General features: G+C 39.7%; 1 protein-coding gene across 2 annotated transcripts in view; it reads right to left on the bottom strand.

Annotated features, from left to right (window-relative positions):
• kdr (kinase insert domain receptor (a type III receptor tyrosine kinase)) overlaps positions 1–24,000 on the bottom strand; it is a 68,504-nt gene that overhangs the window by 5,600 nt on the left and 38,904 nt on the right. For both annotated transcript variants that reach the window (XM_080187458.1, XM_080187468.1), the window contains exons 12-29: positions 23,658–23,766; positions 21,025–21,375; positions 20,564–20,710; positions 18,726–18,857; positions 13,561–13,667; positions 12,972–13,107; positions 12,256–12,360; positions 11,522–11,635; positions 8,805–8,893; positions 6,885–7,041; positions 6,487–6,584; positions 5,837–5,959; positions 5,403–5,514; positions 5,177–5,276; positions 4,204–4,309; positions 2,573–2,718; positions 1,677–1,770; positions 549–634 (exon numbers count right to left, since the gene is read on the bottom strand). In XM_080187458.1, coding sequence (XP_080043584.1) covers positions 549–634; positions 1,677–1,770; positions 2,573–2,718; positions 4,204–4,309; positions 5,177–5,276; positions 5,403–5,514; positions 5,837–5,959; positions 6,487–6,584; positions 6,885–7,041; positions 8,805–8,893; positions 11,522–11,635; positions 12,256–12,360; positions 12,972–13,107; positions 13,561–13,667; positions 18,726–18,857; positions 20,564–20,710; positions 21,025–21,375; positions 23,658–23,766 — 2,312 coding nt within the window. The remainder of the gene's footprint in view (positions 1–548; positions 635–1,676; positions 1,771–2,572; positions 2,719–4,203; positions 4,310–5,176; positions 5,277–5,402; positions 5,515–5,836; positions 5,960–6,486; positions 6,585–6,884; positions 7,042–8,804; positions 8,894–11,521; positions 11,636–12,255; positions 12,361–12,971; positions 13,108–13,560; positions 13,668–18,725; positions 18,858–20,563; positions 20,711–21,024; positions 21,376–23,657; positions 23,767–24,000) is intronic.

The following is a 24,000-nucleotide window of genomic DNA, read 5'->3' as shown; positions in this document are numbered from 1 at the left end:
TTTAAAGATCCATTTGATATGAACTAAATAAAAGTGATATTGACCCCAAGCACAACACATTCCCACTTCCATTGGGAAGTATATCGGATATTAAAGATTTTTGGCTCATCAGAAAACAATTTCCTTAACACAAAATTAAAGCTGCCAAAATAAATCACACTTTTCAGTTTTACTCCAATATTCTAAATTCCATTATTAGGGATAACTGAAGTGATTTATCCCCCCACAGGGAAAAACTGCAAAGACACCCCAGGAATGAAAATGTAAAACAGCTTCTTGTTAGGGCTGGAGCTGTCCTGAAATCTCACAATATGAGGGAGATGTGCACTTGCAAAATTACTCCATGCTTCCCTAAAATCTATGACATTCACCAGAAAGACATCCGCTCTGGAGAAGGAAATCTGATAAGGTACAAAACAAGATGGTGTTTCACATTATTCTCTTGTCAAAAATGATGCACGGTTCTACTGAATATCTTCCCCTTCCCCAAAGAAAACAATTTCTAATGAAGGCAATTACTATAAATCACATGGGCCATGTAAACTCACCTAAATGCCAAACTCTGACTCTGCCTTGTCCCCAGTGTTTGAAGTTCTTCTGATGAAAGTATCATGCCACTATCAGTCTGGTTATCCTAGTAGCGGAAAAATAAACACTCAATGAAAACAAGTAAACTCCTTATAAGGAAGCTACAGTAAGACAGGGCAATCATCTCAACACGTCTGCTCTGTTCACTGGCTGTGTGCAGCTCATTGCTATGCTATCATGAACTTCACTCTTTTGATCACCTGAGAGAAAGTACTATAAAATACATCCTGATCCTTCAGCAAAACCACAGGATAGCCATACACAGTGGTATCATCAGTATTAAATTTGCTATCATCCTACAAATATCAACTTGTCTCCATGCTCCAGTCCCCATTTCTTCCTTTGTAGCTCAAGACCTGTTATATCCTTTCCCTCTCCCCATGTCCTCAATGAACAGCATGCTTTGTAACAACTCACAAGAAACAATACTTTTCACTGTATCCCATTACATGTGACAATAATAATTCAAAAAATAAATTCAATTCAATCCTCTTGAATATTTGATCTTATCAGTGCATATTTCATTATCTCTCAAACCACTAAACCTTATTTGAATTAAAGATTTATTTATCTGTTTTTGTAAGTAATGAATTGGTTCAAACACTGGCAGTCTTTTCCATACCCACATATACACTGAATTTCCTCTAACCTCTCAACTTACTTGTTCTTTGTCTCATTATGGGCCAGCAGTGGCAGAGCCTCATTTATTGCCCATTCCTCGGCACCCTGGGAAGATGATGGCAGGCTTTCTCCTTGAACTGCTGACATGCTCCTGATAACAATGCTTCCACAATGTATTAAAACTGTTCATTCTGAACTGCTGTCCCCTTTATGTTTGTGTTTGTTACTCTAACTCAAATTGCCTACTAACATCTGTGTTACCTATGTCTCAGTTTATCCTAATAGAACATTACAGCACAGTACAGGCCCTTTGGCCTTCAATGTTGTGCTGAGCTATGTCCAATCCCAAGATCAAGCTATCCCAGTCCCTATAATTTAGGTGTGTATATCACAAAGAAATAATTAAGAACCAAATATGTGATTTTGACTTGGAAAAGAGAGACTTAATTTGGTGGATCTATATGTACCTCTTGTACAACAATAGCTGTTTGTTCCACAGGTACCTCATCAAAGGTTTTAACACTCTCAGGCCTGTTTCGCTTATTACTGCCATTCAGGTATCTGGAAAAAGAAACACAGTCCATGGTATACAGTGTTAAAAACACATGTTCCAAAATGCCAAAAAGGATTTATTTTCCCATTGACACCACTGTAACAATGGCACCAAATAGAAAGTACAATACTTATGTAAAGAGCGATTTTGCAAACCAACTCTCCTGACACAGACTGGAGTTCACAGGAGTGTATCTCAGAACAGTACCTGTGATTTATAATCTAATAAGGGCTCAAATCTCCAAGGTTCTCTCCCTGTGAGTACTGGTCCCCCAAGGGAGCACCAACTCACAGAGTCAACCTGTGATCGTGGGTTTTTCAGACCAATAAATTTTTAATAGTTCCTTACCCCACCCATGCCTGCCCCACCCACCCCACCTCCCTCCGGTTCATCCACTGACAAAGGAGGGCTGGGAATTTTTATCCTGTGAAATTTGCAGGTAATGCCACCAAATATTATCTATTGTCATTATCTAGCAGTCATCTTGTCATACTGAAAACATACAGCTTACTATGAACTGTCAGCAAATTATTTATCATCTATTGTAACTTACAGGGGCTGTCTGATCAACTGGTACATTGTTTTATCATGACTACTTTAACACTTTGGGTTTTATCCACTGTTGGAAAGTTTCCATGAATTGTTCCACTCATTGTTTAGTGTTACATCGCACAACTTTAATGTTTAATCCTCTGAGCTGACCTACAAATCAAACATAATGGCTCAGCACCATTTCCTCTTATTTTCCTTCTGTTCACAGACACACAAAAGCTTCCTTTAGGAACGATAGGATGTCTATCAGGTAATTACCGTATTCCTGCTGTGTTGTCATAGTGGAATCTTGGATCACACCCTTCCTGTTCCTCTGTACAGGAAGCAGGTGAAGTTGGCACAGAAAGCCCGGAATCATCTTCTAGAGTCAGTGACATGTTGAGTGGAATATAATCCTTTCCATCCTAAAAATTGGAGGGAGAGACATTTTTATATTTGCTGCAGGCATTGTATGCAAAGAAAAAGCACCAATACTGTGCAGTAACACTTGGGGGTGGGATTTTACAGCCGTGCTCATCCCAAAACAGGAATATCACGCCCGAGGTCAATGAATCTTTCCGTGTTCTACCTCTGGCCTGTTCTGATTCCCATGGCAGGCCGGGTGGTAAAATTCTAGCCTTGGACTCAAACCTATCTGAAAGATTGAACAAGCTGTATTGCAATGCTGTCTTCAATTCCCAGCTGACTTAAATCTGCAACATTCAGTGAAAGATAAATAGACTCCTGAAATATGTGTGAATTGCATGGAATTTATTTAGGTATGTAATTGCAATTAATGGATGAAGTATCGTTTTGGAACAACAGGACAAAAAGATAAACATAAGCATTCACATGAAAATGATTCTAAACTAACATTATTATTTATCACTTCCAGCACTTGTTCTGGCCAGAATACAGCACCCTTTAAGAGATGCTGGATAACCACATGGTTGGGTAGCTGTATTTCTTGGTAGGAGGGCCACTTTGGGGTCAGATTAGCACCTCTTAAAGCTACCTTGCACTACTTAAAGCCAGCTAGCCAAGTGCTGGAAGAAGCTGGGGAAGACTGTCTGGCCAAAAGCCTCAGTGCAGGAGGAGAGGCAAAAAGATGTACTCTAACCACATGGAGCAAGGTCCCCAGTCAGACATCATGAAAAGCAATGGGAACATATAGGCAACATAGTCAATACCACAAGTCCAGCCTGAATACATGGAATCAGTGCTGCAAGAAGATCAGGGGTGACTTTAAGCCCATACTTGCAGTCCATGTGAATGCTGGTGGGGGCTCAAGATCCAGAACTCGCAGTTCCGGCCAGCGAATTCAGGATTTCCAATCTTCCTCTTCCCTTGTCAGCGATATCGCCATGTTCATTCCCATAATGGGTGTGAACCTGTTTTACATGAATCTGAATGTATTTAAATGTGATTAACCTGCCCTCTCACCAGATATTGCACCCCCCCCCACCAGCGTATAGTGATACCCCTCTAACGTGATGTCATATTGGCGCAGTTTACAACAGGTTCACACCGATGTGAACCTGTTGTGGGGGTCTTCCCGAGGGCGTAAAGGTAAGTATAGCTCCTGGGAGAGAGGGACAGGGCCAGGAAATGGCCTGTTAATGTCTCCTGGCACTGCACTCGACACAGATTGGCATCTGCACTTAATATAGCCAACCATTTGAGTATCAACCTGCAAAATCCTTCCAAATGCCAATGGCAGGCAGCAAGAGTGGAAGAGCCATGCTTGATGCGGAGTGGCACCCCTTAAGTTACAAGCCTCTGGGAACAGGGTAGTGACCTATTCCAGGAAAATAACAGCTATGAAATCAGATGAAAGTCTGTCTTGTGCACCGCCAGTTGCAGGAAGAAGAACAACAAATAGACAGTACATTTTACAAAGACACACTTACCTGTTGAGCATTTGCCTGGAGTAGGTTTCCTAGGTGCTCCACTAGTTCAGAAAAGACAGGCCTTGCTTTGTAGTCCCCATGCCAACAGTCCAGCATTGTCTGATAACTGATGGGACAGAATAATTCAGATGTTCACCATTTATTTGTAAAGTACATGAAATAATCCATTCAAAGGGTCCTGTCCATTTCATATGTATGAGTATTGAAATGTCCTTGAACATGTTGCTGCCTGTCAAATCCATGGTAACTATTCACAGAACTCCCATGTTTGAATCCCTTCAATCAAGTTTCCGCCTCTGCTGCATTACCAAAACAACTTCTATCAAGGTACAAATGACATCCTGTGAGACTGTGATAAAGGTAAACTTTCCCTCCTCTCTCAAGAGATATGAGGGGGGCAGGGGCAGGTAGGGTAAGGATATTGAGTTTGATGATCAGCCATAATCAAAATAAATGGCGTAGCAGGCTGAATGGCCTACTCTTGTTTCTAGTTTCTATGTTTCCTAACCTGTCTGCAGACCATTCTTCTCAAATCACCCAGTGGAGTGGAACTGTATTTGCCTCACTGCATTCTTGGCCAGAGGATAACCTGCAACAGTTTTTCTTCCTAGATGCTTAGCTCTGGTGTCTTCTTGGCCCCATCCAATTTTTCATCCACAGCAAAATCATTCAAAAACACATCATTTTTCACATGACAAAAGGATATTTTATAAATGCTTGAAAAGGGAAGTAAAACTACAGTGCTGTAGGGAATGAGGAGGAGGGTGAGACTAATTGGGTAATCCAAAAGCTACAAGATTCTATAAAAACATGTTCCTGGGAGAATAAACAAGTCTGTGGTCATCCTTCTTATGTACTGGATTACAAAGGTGTGTGATTGAATATATTTTGGTGAAATGCATTTCAAATGCCATAACTCAATCAATGAGAATCTACAAAATAAATTGGCATGGAAACAATGGCATGGACTTACATTTCTGCAGTTGCATATTCAGGACATCGCATTCGCGTGCCTTCTTTGAGCCTTTGACAAAATTCTTCATCAATCTGGACACCAGGATATGGAGAAGCACCTAAGAAGTGATTCGTAAGAGCAGGTCATGTCAACTTCACCGGGAAAATCACTTTTTAAAAAAATCTTCTCGAAAAACATTTTTCTGATTATGCAATGTGAAGTAAACCTCACTGGAAGCACTTACCCAATGAGAATATTTCCCACAGTAGAACCCCATAAGACCACACATCACTCTGCGTTGTGTAAACTTTATCAAAGATGGTCTCTGGAGCCATCCATTTAAGAGGTAGACGTACCTACAAATGAACACATTGTCAGTTTACATTATAAATTCTTACCTAAATATTCCAAAGGCTGACTTAAAATTGCATTGTTTTATATCATAAACTTTAATCATAAGGCTTAGGCAGAAGTAGATCAATTATCAATGATAGGATCAGTTCAATTTCCAATCCTTTAAATCAAGTTGGCTTCATAATATGCAGACAATCCAATTCACCATTATGCTACATTGTCACAATTTCTAAATGTGCATACCAAGGTTCTCTCAGTTCAGATTGTTGAGCTGCAGCTTAAAGACAATACAGCACTTGCAGAATTAAATTTTCACATACTTACATCTCCTTTTCTAACATAATCCGGGTCCTTATAAACATCTCGAGCCAATCCAAAGTCACAAATTTTCACCACATTGTTCTCTGCCAACAGTATATTGCGTGCAGCCAGGTCTCTATGAATGCACTGAAATAGAGAATAGAAATTTTTTGGTCTTGCCCCATCTGCAGGGTTTCTTTCTCAGTCATTCTCATGAGACAGTCATAATCATTTCACCATTTCTGCAGGCACTACACAGGCAACAGTCTAGTTGGATCTGATAGAGAAATGTCTACAAGAATGGCTGAGAAAAATACTTTTGTGGCAGGAAAAGGAATTACCATTGCTTTCAAAAGAAGTCAGAGCACGTGGTTGTGGAGAATGAGGTAGAGCACAATGTTGTGCAATGAGTATTGGCAAGTCAGCAGCTTGTTTTATCACTCTTCTGGTTTTTATTTCTATTGAGAACAGATGTAAAACAGGTTGGCTGCTTGCTATATCATTCATCACACAAAGTCAACATCTATCCCAATTCATTTAAAAGAGTGGCCTTTGACATAAGCGAAATGTATTGACAAAAAGGCAGTGCAATCGATGAAGGTTCAATAGTCTCCATGTTATGGAAACTGTTATGGGAAATTAGTGAAAAGTGAGGGCAGGTTATTGTTTCCTACCTTTCGCGATGCCAGGAACTCCATCCCCCTGGCTACCTGGAAGCTGTAAGAGATAAGGTCCTCCATTGTCAACCAATTTTTGTAAAGGTCATCTGCAGCTGTTAAAAACAAAAGCAAGTGTGAGTTGGTGGAGGTGGGTCCTAAAAAGCTGCTTCTGTTTTAATTCTCTTTATTTATGTGCATCTTTTGATAACATTTGTTAAATTTACAATCACATTTTATCAAAATAGACTTCTATTTGCAAAGAGATTCACCTAATACTTTACCCAAGAAGCTTTTAAATATGAGATGAACATCTCTTCATGCACTTTGCTTCATCACAACTTCAGAAATTAAGCAATGATGCCCATTCAAAGGGCATTTGTGGAAATTTGGAATGAGGTGTATCATCACTTTACCTTCCTCCTCTTCCACCTCACTCAGTGATTTCTCTTCTGCAAATCCAGAGCTGGTGGAGCTCTCACTACTTGCAATGCTGTCCAAACGCCGTTTAAACTCACTCTCCATCTCAGCAGTATCTTTTTCTTTCATCTGTCTTAGCTTCAGTGCTTTACTCTGTAACAAGAGGAGAATGAGAATACAAATTATAAGTGAGTAAACAGAACATTTTTTGTGTGATGTACCCCAAAAAAGCCATACATACAAAAGTAACAACCTAGCAAACTAGATATCAGTTGAAGTGGGCATTGAGAAGTTGAGATGAGTATCGATGGATTTGATGATCTATCCTCAGTCTTCACTTCCTGTACAGCAATGGGAAATGTTGAAAAGATCAAGGACATACTCTGCAGCCTGTGATCCATTTTCAGTGCCAGATTGCCTCACAAGGAACCCATAATCAATTATAATTATTCAGCACTTGTAAAAATTGCTGTTAACTTTTGTGCGGTGCTAAAGATTTGCCACCATTGTTATATGTCCATCATCTAGCCATTTTAGTCTTATCTTTTTATATGAGTCAGCCACACAGGAATTCTATTGGCAGTTTTCTCATTTCACTGAAGACAATGGGATCATAAAAGGGCAACAAACAGAGGGTAGTCTGGAAAAAAAAGTCCTTGTGTGCTCTGATTGTTTTCAATGGGGGAATGCCAGATGGGTTATTTTAAACGCAACATACAAATTGTTAGGCTGACAAACAAGAAATTCAATTTCAAGTTTTTAAATTAATTTGTTCTTTTTAATTATTGAGGATTAAGCATTTGCTTAACAATGACAACTTGAATTTAAATAGCATCTTTAACATTGTATAAATTGGTCAAAGAGGTAGATTTTAAGGAAGAGCTGGACAGAGAAAGGGAGAGGCAGAAGAGCTTGAGGATCAAGGCACCCAAAGTACAGCTGCCAATGGTGCAGAAAGAAAATCACTAGAGGCCACAACTGGAGGAGTGGGGAAACTGCAGAGTATTGTTAATCAGTAAAATTAATCTTAATACACATAGAGGGTATTAAGAGATGAATGTTGTTTATTCGATGATGCCTATCTATGCTGGTCTGTCAGATTATAAGTAGTTGTGCAGAGGTGCCAGCATTGGGCCAGTTAATAGCAAACTCATCTGAGTAAAAAGGTTACAGCTTCGAGTCTTACTTCGGAGGCTTGAGTACATAATCCAGGTTGGCATTTTAGTTCAGTATAGTATGGAAAGTCTATAAAATATCATAAATGCCTTCTCTAGGTGAGATGTTAAACAAAGGTCCTGTCAATTTCTAGATATATGGTGGCACAATGGTTAGCACTGCTGCCTCACAGCATCAGGGACTCAGGTTCAATTCCAGTCTTGGGTCACTGTATGTGTGAAGCTTGCCCTGTGTCTGTGTGGATTTCCTCCAGGTGTACCAGTTTCCTTCCACAGTCCAAAGATGTGTCAGTTAGCTTGATTAGCCATGCTAAATTGACCATAGTGTCGGGGAAATTAGCTGGATAAATATATGGAGTTACGGGAATAGGGCCTGGATGGAATTGTGGTCAGTGCAGACTCAATGGGCCAAATGGCCTCCTTCCACATTTTAGATATTCTATGATTGTATGCCTATAAAATCCCATGGCTACTTCACTAAAAACAGATTTTCTGGTGACTATCTCATTCCTGTTTGTGGGAATTTGGCATTATTTTTCTTCACATCATACCAATGAATGCATTGCAAAAGTAACTAATTGGCTATGAAGCACGTGTGATCATTTTGAGGTTATGAAAGTCAAAATGGAAGTGATTTCTTTCAATTAGCCTAGAGTTTGGAGTTATTGAGTCTGTGCCTCTTTGGAAACCTTAAATAACAGAGCAGTAACATGTAATGCAGGATAACACAGGATACACTACCTTGTAGGGGACATAGTTGTTTCGCTTGCTTCTCAAGTAGTTTGATAGGTTCCCATACTTGCAAAACTCAACAATCATCATCAATGGACCTGGAGTTAGAACAACAAGGTTAACAGTATTATTAACTGCCAGAAATGTACCGATACACTGGGCAAAGTGACCATTGCTCCTATTATGTTATTTTATATTAAATTCTGTTTGTTATTTACGCAAATCAATGAAATTAATTTCATCAAATCAAACCCCTGGTACTATTATTCTGCAATATTTCTGATTTCCTCCGGGTGCTCCGGTTTCCTCCCACAGTCCAAAGATGTGCGGATTAGGTTTATTGGCCATGTTAAAATTGCCCCTTAGTGTACTAGGATGCTTAGGTTAGAGGGATTAGCGGGCAAAATACGTAGGGATATGGGGGTAGGGCCTGGGTGGGATTGTGGTCGGTACAGACTCAGTGGGCTGAAGGGCCTCTTTCTGCACTGTAGGGTTCTATGATGCTATGATTTGTTTATCAATAACCTATCATTGCAGTTAATAAACATTTTATAAAACCCAAACAACTCATTGGACAGAATGGCCAGGATTTTATGGCCTTACTGGTCTTGAACCGTAAAATCCCACCTGAGGTCAACGAACCTTCCCATACTCCACCCCTTTCCCAAGGCAGGCAGGCTGGTAAAATTCCAGCTTACATTAATTTAATCAGAGAGGTCACTGGTTCACAATTCCATTGTTAATGGTTTAGGATGTACAAAAAATGGATACAGACACTGCAAACCCCGCCAACCAAGTAAAAACATGCTGTTGCTAGTTGGCACCAGCTATCTAAATCGGACGCATAGCATTACATTTGTTAGCTGAACATAAGTAAAATACAATTTACAAATGAATCTCTGCCCAAATTTATTGGGGCAACCTATAACAAAAGAGGAGTCCTTCAGGTCAGTAGAAATCAATGCCACCAGAGTGCCTGGTGTGAATAACTTTGAATGTGAAAAAAGATCGAGGTTCAAGGACTTGTGTAAAAAAAACATGAAGATAAACCAGCGCTGTTCTCCTTAAGGAGAAAGGTTAAGAGATGATAAAATAACATTATAAAATCATCAAACGATGGAGAAAATATTTCACTGGCGGAAGGGCCAATGGCAAAAGGACACAGGTTTAAAATAATTGGCAAAAAGCTGAGGGGACATTTCTTTACTCAGCAATTTTTCTCTGATCTGAGGTGTACAATCTGATGGATGGTGGAAGCATATTTAATACCACCTTTCTAAAGGGAATTGGATTTGTAATTAAACTAAATATTTGCAGTGCTATGAGAAAAGAACAGGTTGGAGGACAAAATAGTAGATCTTTAAGAGAACTGGTACAGGTTGATAAGTGTCTTCCTTCTGCATTGTATGATTCTATACGTAGAGGAAAGATTATGATCTCGGATTTGATTTTGAAGTAATCTGTGCAAAGCCAGTTATAACCGAGAGGGTTGATTTCCTGATTGAACGTTCATAGTGAAGAGCTGACATTGGACAGGAAACATCCCTATACAGCCTAATTTATTTCAAAGTAATGTACTTCGTAATTAATAGATACACATAAAGGAGTATTTTGATTATTTTTAAGAATTCAGAAAATATAATTTGCTGGGCTCAGACAATAAGAGTTGTAATCAATATTATAGCACAGGATCGTAAATTGATAAAGTTTATTCAAACCCATTGTCAGTGGTTTTGGAAACATTGAGGAAGTCTATCACCAATTTGAGAGTGTCAGCTGTGACTGTGACTCATTTGGCAGCAATCTAATCTCTAAATCTTTGGGTTCAAGTCCTACTCCAGGACTTGCACACAAAAGTCTAGGCTGACACTCTAGTACAGCACTGAAGGAATGCTATACAGTCAGAGGTGTTATTTTTTGGACAAGACAATGGGGAGAATTCTCCAGTCAATGGGATTCTCTGGTTCCATTGCAGTGAATGGGGATTTAGTTGAGTGCCAAATTCTCTGTCTTCACTTGCAGCAGCGCCTGGGCATGAACAACTGGAGAATTCGAGACATTAATTTAAGGTCCTATATGCCCACTTGGGTGACGTAAAAGATTCCATGGTACTATTTTGAAGAAGAACAGTTGGGTTATTCCTGGTGTCCTGGTCATTCAATCAACATTAGATTATCTGATCAATATCACATTGCTCTTTATGGGAGTTTACTGTGCAGATATATTGGCCACCATCCTTCTTAGATTACAACAGTGATTATACTTCAAACTACAAAATATCTTGAAATGTCTGATGATTGTGAAAAATGCAAGACTATGTTAAACTATTCTCCCAGGTAGATACATGGAGTTGGTATAAGTGTTGAAGGGACTAGTAAAGGAATAAGATGCTCACGTCAACTCACATAACTACTTTTTAAAGATTGTGCTCAGGTATTGCCTTCCTTTTTAAGTTCCGTATGGCGGTGATCAAACTGGGTGAACTCACTTCTGAGTTACTTTATGAGTCATTTTTGCATATTGCTGGAACTGCAAAGATGAACAGTTAACTCATTCACTACCTTGTAAAATAGTTGGTTTAATTGGTTAACCATTATATCACCAAAATCTTTTGGAAGATGAATACTAGTGAAAGAAAAAATTATTTGTTTAATTTTTTTCACAGAGAAAGGCAGTAAAAAAGCTGTCCTAAAAGGGGTCAAAGGGAACAGATGGTCTGGACTCACCTCCCACTTTTGTGCAGGCTCCCAGCAGGTTCACCACATTGAGGTGATGACCAATGTGAATCAGAATCTTCAGCTCAGACATCAATGCTCTTTGTTCACTGCTTGTTGCTCCATCTGAAAGTAGCAGCCAGATAAATTAATAAGTTTAGAGAATGTGTACCCATAAATAAATACACGGTATCTAATAATATTTACACACAATGCTATGAATGTACAGACATGTGGATGGAGCATGTGCAGACATTTAACCATGCCACCACGAAATTTCAGCATTTGCTGCACACTGGGCACAGCTTCTCCCAGCTGCCCATTAAATGGGAGCAGCAGCAGGATGAAGCCCTTAAGTGAATATTAATCGACAATTTAAGGGCCTGAATTAACCCAGAGGTGGGCAGCTCTCCCAATGCCTTACCCAGCACTTGTAAAATCACTGTGGGGGCATGTGAGGTGAGTGTGTGAGAGCGCACACTTCCAATGCCCTGCCAGCCTATTTTACAAATCCATCCTTCAGCTTTCTCGCCTGTGGCTGCCCTGTAAAAAATCCAGCCTCATCTTAGGCAGAGGATTTAATGTAATCCAAAAATAATTGATCATTGGTGACTTTAACATGTTATAAATTGATGGAGATTTACAATCCATAAATTGTCTTCACATGGTTTGGAAAAACGGCCTTCAGCACTTCAACAACCTGATGATCATAATTTGAGACAGAAATCTTTCCAGCTTTCATTTACCTTTCAACATCTTGACAGCAACAGTTTTACAAGTCGAGGATTTTTCAATATTAAATGCAGCTGCTTCCACCACCTTGCCAAAAGCTCCACGACCCAATGGTTTGCCTGGTTTGAGAAATGAAAGCAGGATTTTTCAGTCAAGAAAATCATATGAAATAATAAATCAGCTTCTTTGAATGTTCTTGGAAAATCCCTCACTGCAGGGAATACAACAATGGGTGTTTTCAGACAATGGTGTGCAATCTTAAAGAGGGAAAGACTTTTCTGAGGAAAACCCAACAGCTCTGGTGTTGGTAATGAAGCTGCATTGTGCTGAGGAACAGGTCAATATTACTGTCCAGAGATAGGTACAAAAATACAATACACAATGCATCCACAGCAGCAAGTCATTTAATAAAAGAAAGATTTTAATAAATTCCATTGAAAAGTGTTGTTACTCCCTCTGATGTTTGATAAATAAGAAAACATGTACAGCACAATGATACCTGATTTTATCCCAACCATGTAGTTCGGAACTCTGAGGTACACGTGTAAAACTTTTTAACGATACTTGCAAACAAAATGATTTAAAGTTACTAATACAGAAGAAGGTATATCCTCATATCATGTCAAAAATGAGTGTTGCATGGATTAGCGATTGATTCAGAGTGTGCAGGTTTTACTCTAAAGGGAGGAGTATGTCTGACAGCAACATGGTTTGGGGTGCAGAGTCTCACCTAATTTAAGTCTATCCCTGGGAAATTCCCATTTACTGGCATCATACGACAGCTGTTTACACTGTTCATCCATAGGTATTTCATCAGGGTCCATGATGATTGACAAGTAGCCTGTCTTCAGTTCTGCATCACTGGGCTGGAAAAGAGTGACAAACCACGTTACTTTAGCTGCCAGCTCTGTGTTCTCAGGGTGGTCATGCTCACTTTAGCGACTGTTGAGAAAGGACACAGAGCAGTCAATGATCCAGAATTAAATGTTGCCAAACAAACAAAAGCACACATCACACCAGCTGAACTGAACACACAAACCTAGTTTGCAATTACTTCAGATTTCATTGTAATACCGAAGGAGCATGCTAGGCATGCAACACTGAGCAACAAGGCTTTCCCTCCCCCATGAATGGCAATTCTAATTAACACACATTAGTCAATCCTTCGTTAAATCATGCAGCAGCATTACAGAAAGAAAGAAAAATATGTGAGTGTTGTTTTAAACACAAAGGAAAATCCACATAAAAGGGCTACAGTCAGTTTTAATTTGTCAGGCAATGCATGTTCCCATGGGACAATACTGGGATTGTTTTATTACCCGCTTTACTGTTCGCAAGATGATTATCAGAAGCAACCAAAAGAACAAGGCGATCACTCCAGTGCCAATCAGGATGGTCAACTCCAGGTTTGCCTTGTCTTCAACTCCTGGAATAGAAGAAAAAAAGTCCTTTCAGTTTTGTAGAGATATATTCGATCATTGATAAGTGGAAATTTATAAAGGAACACATAAATACACAAATAAAGTCCTACATAGGTAAAAAACCAGTTAGAACAAGTAGTATACAACATATAGAAACACAAACTAGAAGCAGGAGTAGGTCATTTAGCCCTTCGAGCCTGCTCCGCCATTCATTTTCATCATGACTGATCATCAAATTCAATATCCTGATTTTCCCCTTGCTCCTACATCCCTTGAGCTCTTTAGCCCCAAGAGCTGTATCTAATTTCTTCTTTTGACTCAATTACATTCTGTGATAGTGAATTCCACACATTCACCATCTTCTTGGTGAAGAAATTTCTCCTCATCTCAGTTCTAAAAGATTTACCCCTTATCCTCAAACTATGACCTCTCATTCTGGACTCCCCCACCATTGGGAACGTTCTTTCTGAATCTACCCTGTCTAACCCAGTTAGAATTTTATAAGTTTCTATGAGGTCCTCTCTCACTCTTGTGAACTAATGAATATAATCCTAATCAACTTAATCTCTCCTCATATGACAGACCTGCCAACCCAGGAATCAGCCTGGTAAACCTTTGCTCTATAGCAAGGACATCCTTCCTCAAATAAAGAGACCAAAACTGCACACAATATTCCAGGTGTGACCTCACTAATGCCCTACACAATTGCAGCAAAACATCCCTATTCCTATACTCAAATGTTTTCCTATGAAAACTCTGCTTTCATTTGAAATTTCTATCATTTTTTTAAAGAAGTATGATATACAAATGTGCTAAGTGTATAGGTTCTATATCATCAACAAAATAATCAGAAACCTTACTAAAAATGGTGAGTACTTCATTAGGTTCAATTCGTAATCATCAATGGATTCAACATCTTAATTTAGAAACATATAGAAACATAGAATGTTACAACACAGTACAGATAGTTCCCTCTTCCAAATCATTAATATATAATGTAAACAGTTAGGGTCCTAGCACAGATCCCTGTAGAACCCCACTAGTTGCAGACTGCCAATCAGAAAAAGATCCATTTATGCCAACTCTTTGCTTTCTATCTACTAACCAGTTTCTATCCATCTCAAGCATTACCTGCAATCCCATGGGCTTTAACTTCACACAGTGATCTGTTACGTGAGACCTTGTCGAAAGCCTTCTGAATGTCTAAATAAGCCACATACACTAATTCTCCTTGGTCAACTCTACTAGTTATATCCTCAAAGAATTCCAATAGATTCATCAAGCATGATTTCCCTTCTGTAAAACCATGCTGACTTTGTCTGATTATATCACTGCCTTTCAAATGCCGAGTTATGAAATCCTTGATAATTGACTTCAGCAACTTCCCCAATACCAATGTTAGGCTCACTGGTTTATAGTTCAACTGTTTTCTCTCGACCTCTATTTTTGAATAGCAGGTTCAAAGATTAACATTTCACCTGTAGGTGCCTCATCAGACTGGTTCTTTACCCAAATATAAGCTTACATTTTGTATCTCAGTGATGATGGACTTGAAGTATATTTCCAGCAAACTCAGCTTTCATTTGAAATTTCTATCATTTTTTTAAAAAAGTATGATATACTAATGTGCTAAGTGTATAGGTTCTATATCATCAATAAAATAATCAGAAACCTTACTAAAGATGGTGAGTACTTCATTAGGTTCAATTCGTAATCATCATTGGATTCAACAACTTAATTTAGAAACATATAGAAACATAGAACGTTACAACACAGTACAGACTCTTCGGCCCTCAATGTTGTGCTGAGCTATGTCCAATCCCAAGATCAAGCTATCTCCTCCCTATAATTCTGGTGTGCTCCATGTGCCTATCCAATAACCACTTGCAAGTTCCTAAAGTATCCAACTCCACTATCACAGTAGGCAGTCCATTCCATACCCCAACCACTCTCTGAGTAAAGAATCTACCTCGGACATCCCTCCTATATCTCCCACCATGAACCTTATAGTTATGCCCCCTAGTAACAGCTACATCCACCTGAGGAAATAGTCTCTGCACATCCACTCTATCAATCCCTTTCATCATCTTATAAACGTCTATTAAGTTGCTTCTCCTCCTCCTCCGCACCAAAGAGAAAATCCGCAGCTCCCTCAACCTTTCCTCATAAGACCTACCCTCCAAACCAGGCAGCATCCTGGTAAATCTCCTCTGCACTCTCTCCAATGCTTCCACATCCTTATAATGAGGTGACCAGAACTGAACACAATATTCCAAATGTGGTCTCACCAACATCCAGTATAGGTGCAGCAAAACCCCATGGCTCTTAAACTCAAACCCTGTGTTAATAAACGCTAACACACTATAGGTCTTCTTCATGGCTCTATCCATTTGAGTGGCAACCTTCATCCAGGGTCATTCCTATTTCCTTTCTTGAAAAGAAGAATAACATTTGCCACTCTCCAGTCCTCTGGCACTATCCCTGTAGACAGTGAGGACCCAAAGATCAAAGCTAAAGGCTCCACAATTTCATCCCTTGCCTCCCAAAGTATCCTAGGATGTATCCCATCTGGCCCAGGGGACTTATCCACCCTCAGGTTTTTCAAAATTGCCAATACATCTTCCCTCGGAACATCTACCTCCTCCATCCTATTAGCCTGTATCCTCCTCCTCAAAAACATGCCCCCTTTCCTTAGTGAACACTGAAGAAAAGAAAATTTAATTTATTATTGTTATTTATTTATAATTATTTATTATTAATAAAATTTAATTATCATATTGTCACCAATAAACTGAATTATTGTCAGTAATAAAGTTATCAATGCACATGACTTTACTATGCATTTGGTAACATTACACAGTTGTTTTCTCAATAGGGTACTACTAAAATGATACTGGGTATGTGGGTGCTAGCTATTTTGGGATGTTGAAATTAGAAAGATTGTAATGTGAATAATTAGGGCTAAGATTTGAAATTAAGATTATAAGCTTTAGTTTATCAAAGTGTAAAAACCCCATACTTTGACACAAAAATAATAATTATAGTTTGTGAGCATTGAGATTTACTTAGGAATTGGCAGGCACATGCAAAGGGACTAGCACAAATGCATTCTTGAATTAAATCAGGTACAGGAATAGACAAAATCAAAGGAATGGGAAGTACAGGGTCAATACAGCAGGGCCATTGAGTTCACAGCTGTCATCTCAGATCAAAAAGGTCTTAAGGTCATGACGCTCTAATAAGGGTTTTCATGTGACTGAACAGGATGATTCTCAACCCACAGATTTTTGGGCACATGAGATAGCATGCCCCATGACGCAGTGGGATCCAGAGCACAGGATTTGTTTCATTTGCTTTCCTTCTCTGCTACTGCTCTGCCTCATCAGTTAGGTGTTTAGATTCAAAGCATGATGCAACTTGATGGACAAGTTGCTGCTGTTTTGAACTCCCCCCAGTCATTAATGACTGTGCTGTTGTGCATCAAGGAAAACTTCAGGATGTCTTTGAATTATTGTCTCTGTCCTCCCCTGGAACCCTGAGTTATCAAAATAGGACTTGGAGAACAATATAATTTTTGGTCATCCATAAACAGTGTCCAGAGATTTAAGTTAATTTTGGAGGAGGTTGCAGCTGACTTCAAGGAGGACACTAGCGTCTGTTCAATGCACTTCCCATTGAATCCAGAGGATGTGCAGAGACATTGCTGATGGATTTCTCTAACACACTTACGTGGCATGGATACACAGTTCAGGTCTCTCTGCAGTAAACAAGTATGGTGACAGCAACTGCTCTGTACACTAGGACTTTTGTTGACATGTGGAGGCCTTTGTTGTCTTTCACTTGCTGCTGTAGTTTGCAGAAAGCTGAGCGGCCACAGCTGATCTGGTGTTGGAAATCCTCATCATTGGCGGCCTTTAGGGAGAGATGGCTATCAAGGCATCGGAAACACAACATATTCTAGAACCTCTTTCTCAATGCATATGGGAGGTGGAATATTTAGTTGATCAGGCGTGGATTGAGTTTTGTCTTAACAACATTCAAGAATAGGTTGAGTCTCTTATGTTCAGACCTGAAGGATGAAGACACACTGAGACTAGCAGAAATTGAGGCAGATCTTTGCTCCCAAAAGGCAGGTGCCACCTTCCCTCCACCCCTGCCTGCCCTGATCACTGGCCTTCCTCCAGCCCAGATCGATCCCCATGCAGTGTGGCAGCAGGACCCACCAACTCCACCGATTGCCCCTAGGTCCCAATCCCTTGGCACTATCCCATGCTCAGTGGGCAGTGCCAATTTGCCTGCTGGGCAGTACCTGGGGTCACAGGCTGGCACTACCAGGGGGCACCATCCCCACCACACAATCCCCTGGGGGGTCCCAATTGCCTCCCCTTCACTCCAGCGGGGTCTCCCGCTAGTTCCCCAAACATGGGGAGCTTCTCTAAACCCTGCCAGAATAAAGTACTCCTGGCGGGGCGGGAGATGCTATCAGGCCTGGCAAGTTCTGTGCCAGGTCCTATAATCACATGTAAAATATATTTAAAATATGTTAAAAACAGATTCAAATGACTGAGATTCATATTCAGATTCAATATTTTCTTCCTGCTGGTTTCCAGCACGGTCTTGACTGCCCCTGTTCTTTGCCTCTGGGAGACGCACATGCGCGAATCCCACGCAATGACTGACACGTGATTCTCCCGACCGGACCCACCAGATAATTTGCAAGTCGCAATGGGAGAATCAGCCCCAAAATTTCTGGACAGCTGGGGAACTCGATTCTGATTACTGTGTTTATGTGAGCGCTGAAAGCCTCATCATTATACAGAAAGCAACAACTGTGCTGTCAAACATATTGTAAATCCATGTGCATTGATCATTTGTAGCAACTGCATTATCTCAAACATTAACAGCAAGTATGAGCTAACTTGCATCCTTACAGCCTTACATTATGGGCAAACTACAAAAAAAAAATTCCTCTTAGAATTAGCATAATTATCACATTTCAGTTCAAAACCATCCAGGTCATTCTGCCTGACAATCATTATTATTTTTCTCAACAGCTTCCTTACCTTCTACAGCGATCATCGCCGAAGTCTCTGTACAGCCCTGCATGTTACATGCCTCACACTTGTACATCCCTTCATCTTCCTTCTTCAATCTCTGGATGGTCAAGGTCCTGTTCAGCTGATCTAGAACGATGCCTGGCAGGTCACAGACACAAGGCGTTAGGTCGGTGGGATATCATTTCCCGTACCAGTCACAATCTTATAAATCATAGTGTGAACAGAAATAACTGGATACACTGAATAATAAAGCAATATAAAAGAATAATAATTATCATAAAGCCAAACACTTTTATTTCAACAATGCTTATTATTTATTGAATATTACTTGAAAACTTTTACAAACTTGTGTGTTGGTTTTCTTTGCACGCTGTGAAGCATTGGGAATAAAATAATTTATTATTTTTACTCTCCTCTACTCTAATTTTCTTTCCTCCCATCCTCTTCTGAAGATTGTACTAGGTACATCTGCCTAGTAATGACCATCCCACAGTAGCTTCAATGGAGTGAAATCCTTGCTACCTGAGACAGTGAGCTTGCTATTTGACTGCAGGGGACATCAGAAGAGCCAAATTCCACCTTTACCTAATGTTGTGAACTTTTCACTGCGAATCAACAGGCAGTAATCAGAGACAGCAACTGTAACTCTTCAATTAGGGAGAGTAAGAATTAATAAAGCAACCTCCATAGGGGAGATACGAGAGAAGGAAATTGTAACAGATACAAGTGGAATAATTTTGACTTTGGATATAATGGAAAATGAGTGCTGCCATATGAACATACAAATCAGAAACAACAGTAGGCCATTCAGCCCATCGAACCAGCTCTGCTATTCAGTAAGATCACGGCTGATCTGATTGTGGCTCCATATTCCCACTGACTCCACCATCTGTACAAAAAAAACCCACATCCAGCACCTCATACTTTTTCATTCCCTTGTTAGTCGAGAATCTGTCTAACTTTGCCTTAAATATATTCAATGACTGCCTCCACTGCGCTTTAAGGAAGTGAATTCCAAAGATTCACTGAGAGAAAAAAATTCTCCTCACCTTAGTCTAAAATGGGAGACCCCTTATTTTAAACATTGTCCCCTGGTTCCAGTCTCTGACACAAGATGAAACCTCCTCTCAGCATGCATCCCATCAAATCCCCTCAGGATGTTATATGTTTCAATAAGATCACCTCTCATTCTTTGAAAGGCCAATGAATGCAGTCCTAGCCCCTTCAACGTTTCCTCATAAGTTAACCCCTCACCCCAGGAATCAAGTGAGTAAAACTTTTCTGAACTCCTTCTAATGCAATTATATATTTTTAAATAATGGGGAGACCAAAACAATTCACAGTACTCCAGACGTGTGCCAGAATTTTACTGGCACACTCGCTCCGGAATCAGGGAGCGAGAGGCTCGCAGAACCAGATTCTCCGTTAGCCTTGGGCACAATCTTACAAGCCTTGGACAGGACGAGGTGGTAAAATTCCAGCAGTGGTTTCACCAATACTCTACACAACAGTAGTAAAATATCTTTACTTCCATATTCCTTTCCCCTTGCAATAAACAGCAAATATCTATAATATATATTTCTGAGGATATACCCTCCACACAAATATCAGATCAGCTGTCTGGTTGACGTCTCATTGAATGAAATGAAAATCAGCAGTGACGGATAACAGATAGCTATCAGATCCACTAACACCATCAGTCAAAGTCAACATCACCCCCAGTGATTTCCCTCATATTTTATACACCTAGTTTAGAAATTTGTCTTCTGAAAGCAGGTTTGAAAGATGGCACATTATGCTTGTTTCAACAACGGTAGAATACTGGGTGACCATAATCAATGTACCTGACACTTCAAGAAGCTGCTTGTTATTTTTATACCATATAACATATGGGCTCGGTGCCCCAACCACATCACACTTCATCTCGATGGAAGAGCTCATGTTCACCGTTTGGTTTGTCAGATTCTGAAGTACCAGTGGAGCCTGCTGAGCTGCAATGAAAATCAGAAGAAAACTTTACCCCGTCAATGCTTTGGTGAGTAACAAATCATTTTTAGAACAGGAAAATGATAACATGGCATCAGTAGAATTGAAAAATGAACTTGAAACAGGCGGTTGCTTCTTCATACTAAACCTGAAATCTGTTTATGTTGAATATTACTACTCAATACTAAATGGAGGTGCTACTAGTGGCTGCACAAAATCAGAAAATGCCCCATTTCACAATGTCAGTACAAATATTCACCAAAAGGTAGTGGAACAATGGTCACAGGTGATACAGCCCATGGCACTTTTTTTCCCTCACCTTCTACAGAAAGAGTCTTCATCATACAGTGTCTTTCACCTGTCTTCTTATTCTGGGCTTCACAAAGATAGACTCCCTGATCTTGAAGAGATACATTGCCAAAGCGCAGTTCAATGGTGATATTTTCAGTCTTCTGACCGGAAATCATCCTCCAGGTCATTGGTTGTGCATCACGTTGAAGCTCTTCACATGGGAGGATGGCAAGGTTGCCATGGCAGCTTTGGAGAACTGTAGGATGGATCTTGTACCACTTTATGTTCTCATATGTAAATCTGTCAGCTTTGCACTGAAGGGATACATTGTCCTTTTCAATGGGATGGTCAGTAGGCAGCAGATTAATTTCAAGACCCTCTGAAAAATCAAAATATTTATTTCATTAACTTATTTTCTATAAAACAGCAATGAAACATCAAATCATAGAATCATTGAACCCTACAGTGCAGAAAGAGGCCCATCGAGTCTGCACCAACCACAATCCCACCCAGGCCCTACCCCCATATCCCTACATATTTTACCCGCTAATCCCTCTAACCTAAGCATCCTAGTACACTAAGGGACAGTTTTAGCATGGCCAATCAACCTAGCCCACACATCTTCACGGGTATAATAATATAGTATTAAAGTTAGTGAAATTTGCATAGTCTCTACCTGGGTTCTTGTACACCATTTTGTTTTTCTGATAAAAGCTTTAGTATGTACATGCTCAATTATAAAATTATTTTTCCTTATATAGATTCAGTCACTTATATGATGGCAGTTGGCAGTAGAGTAAATGTACAAATCTGTAGCCAAGGGGTGAAAACAATAATCTACACCTGGGCATCTTCAACTATTAAAGGGCATCCACACCTGGGACCGAAGTTTCCACCCCCCTCCTGTGGTGTGTTTTCTGGTGGCTGAGACAGCTTGCCATTGGCCGCCAGTAGGAACTTCCAGTCCTGCCGTGTCTATGGAGTTTTGCATGGCTCGCCTATCTTTTTATTGGGGGCCCCACCACGGGAGGCGGGGGTGTGGGTGGTGTGGTGCGGCCACCTTCAACAGGGCCAGAAGATCCCACCAGCAGGGAGGGCCGGGGCCAGATTTTGGTCTTTTATTCAATGCAATTACTTTTTTTTCTAATCAGATAAATGGAAACCTTTTCCTCACTATTTACACAGAATTGTACCTGCAACATTTTAGGACATTAGGATCCTAAAGAGATTGCATGTTAATCTAAACAATATTGCATTAACAACCTGCCACATATATATCTGCTAGAACAGCAAGGACAATTTGTTAAAGAAAACTTGAGTAAAATGCCACTGCTTCTTCAGCAAGGACTGGTTTCTGTAGCCTAATGAGGTCATATGAAATTGTTTTCTGCACAGGAAATAAAGAGTTTTCCAAGCAGGTCAAAAGTTTTGACAGAATTTATTAAAATAAAAACTAACTCAACTCCAGTCAGACTATTAATTTATTACTCAGAATTTAAGTCAAAATATTTTACAAAATTAATCACATTTGGGTCTTTCTGTTTTGAAGAAGTCAGTTTTTAACTTTCAAGTTGTTAGGAAGGTCATGGTAGGAGAACATGACATGTTACTGGGTCAGTATTGCTAATTCACTTTGCTAATAATTATTGCCAATCAGTGTTCTCATCAAACTGTCTCTAGGACAGTGAATAATGCTTGGATGTTAAATTGTCTGTGTGATCCTAATGAGGCTAACAGACCAAGTTGTTAGTCTCATTAGGCAAATGCGCTGCATTTGTATTGTATTTTGATTTGGCTGCAATCCCAATTTCTATGGTACTGTTTTCAAATTGGCGGATGGTTCCTGTTTGCCTGTGACCTACTCTTGTCTCCCAGACTACAACTGGAAAAGTGGAAGACTCCCTTCAATCACTATTACATGTGCCAATCCACCTAATAATAGCAAGAGGGAGATGAGATTAAGTGGGCCATAAGTCTGTTTTTAACAAATATATGTTTTTCAAAAAAGTTATAAAACTTTTGAAAGAAACAAACAGCTGTTTTAAGTATTCTCCACCAAACTGTAAGTGCAAATCATGCTTTTAAGTTAATGAAAATAAAATACAGCGTTCTTTACGGTCTTGGTATGAACAACAACCCCTGTTGCCTACACCACTGCTTCATCCAATCCCTACAATCCCACCTATCAAAATCTTTTATGATCTCATTTCAATCCTCTTGTTTTAACACTTTAAAGTAGCTTTTAGGGATTATCACTTCCAATGCAGAGCTTCAGGTGCAGAGTTAAACACAACTCATATGACCTTCCATCCACGAATTGTAATTCTGTCTGTCCACTGGCCTACAATGACCCTTCTGTCATGTGTGCTAATTCATGAAATTTGTCATGATGATGACAAAAAAAGGATGAAAAAGGCACAATTCACAATTTGAATTATCTATCAAAAGTTACTTATGACAATGAACTTACTGTACAAATTAACCCTTGATTCATAGACGACAGCCTCTTCAGGAGCTGAGGCAGCTTCAATTTGTACCATTTAAGTTATCTGCTTGCAATCATTTACTTCTCAAATCTCAAAGTTTAATGCAGAGTAGACCCTTTAGTCTCTCCATGGGATTTGTTTTAATGAGTTGTTGCAGTAGATACGCTGTACTTACTGGTTACATGAAAAAAGACAATCCTCTCATCTTGTCCCACTTTGTTCGTAGCCCGACATCTGTACAGAGCACAGGCATTTGCTGCCTGAATCACAAGAGTGCTGACCTTCTAGTGGGAAACATCAGAAAAATGATACCATATAAATAACAAATGCATAGGATACGCTGAGATATTAGAATACCTTCCAAGGAAGGTGTGCATACAGAAAGAAACACACAAAAGCAAGGAATTGAAATATAAGACTCAAATAACTCAAATTGGTCAAATTAATTCAAACTGGATTGCATTATTTAGCTTTGTTCACAACTACTGAGTAAATATTGCTGTTCAACTTAATATATT

The sequence above is a fragment of the Carcharhinus amblyrhynchos genome, chromosome 1 (genome assembly GCF_965287045.1).
Source record: "Carcharhinus amblyrhynchos chromosome 1, sCarAmb.v2.hapA, whole genome shotgun sequence".
Lineage (NCBI taxonomy): Eukaryota > Metazoa > Chordata > Chondrichthyes > Carcharhiniformes > Carcharhinidae > Carcharhinus > Carcharhinus amblyrhynchos.
This window is presented reverse-complemented; position numbering and strand designations above follow the sequence as displayed.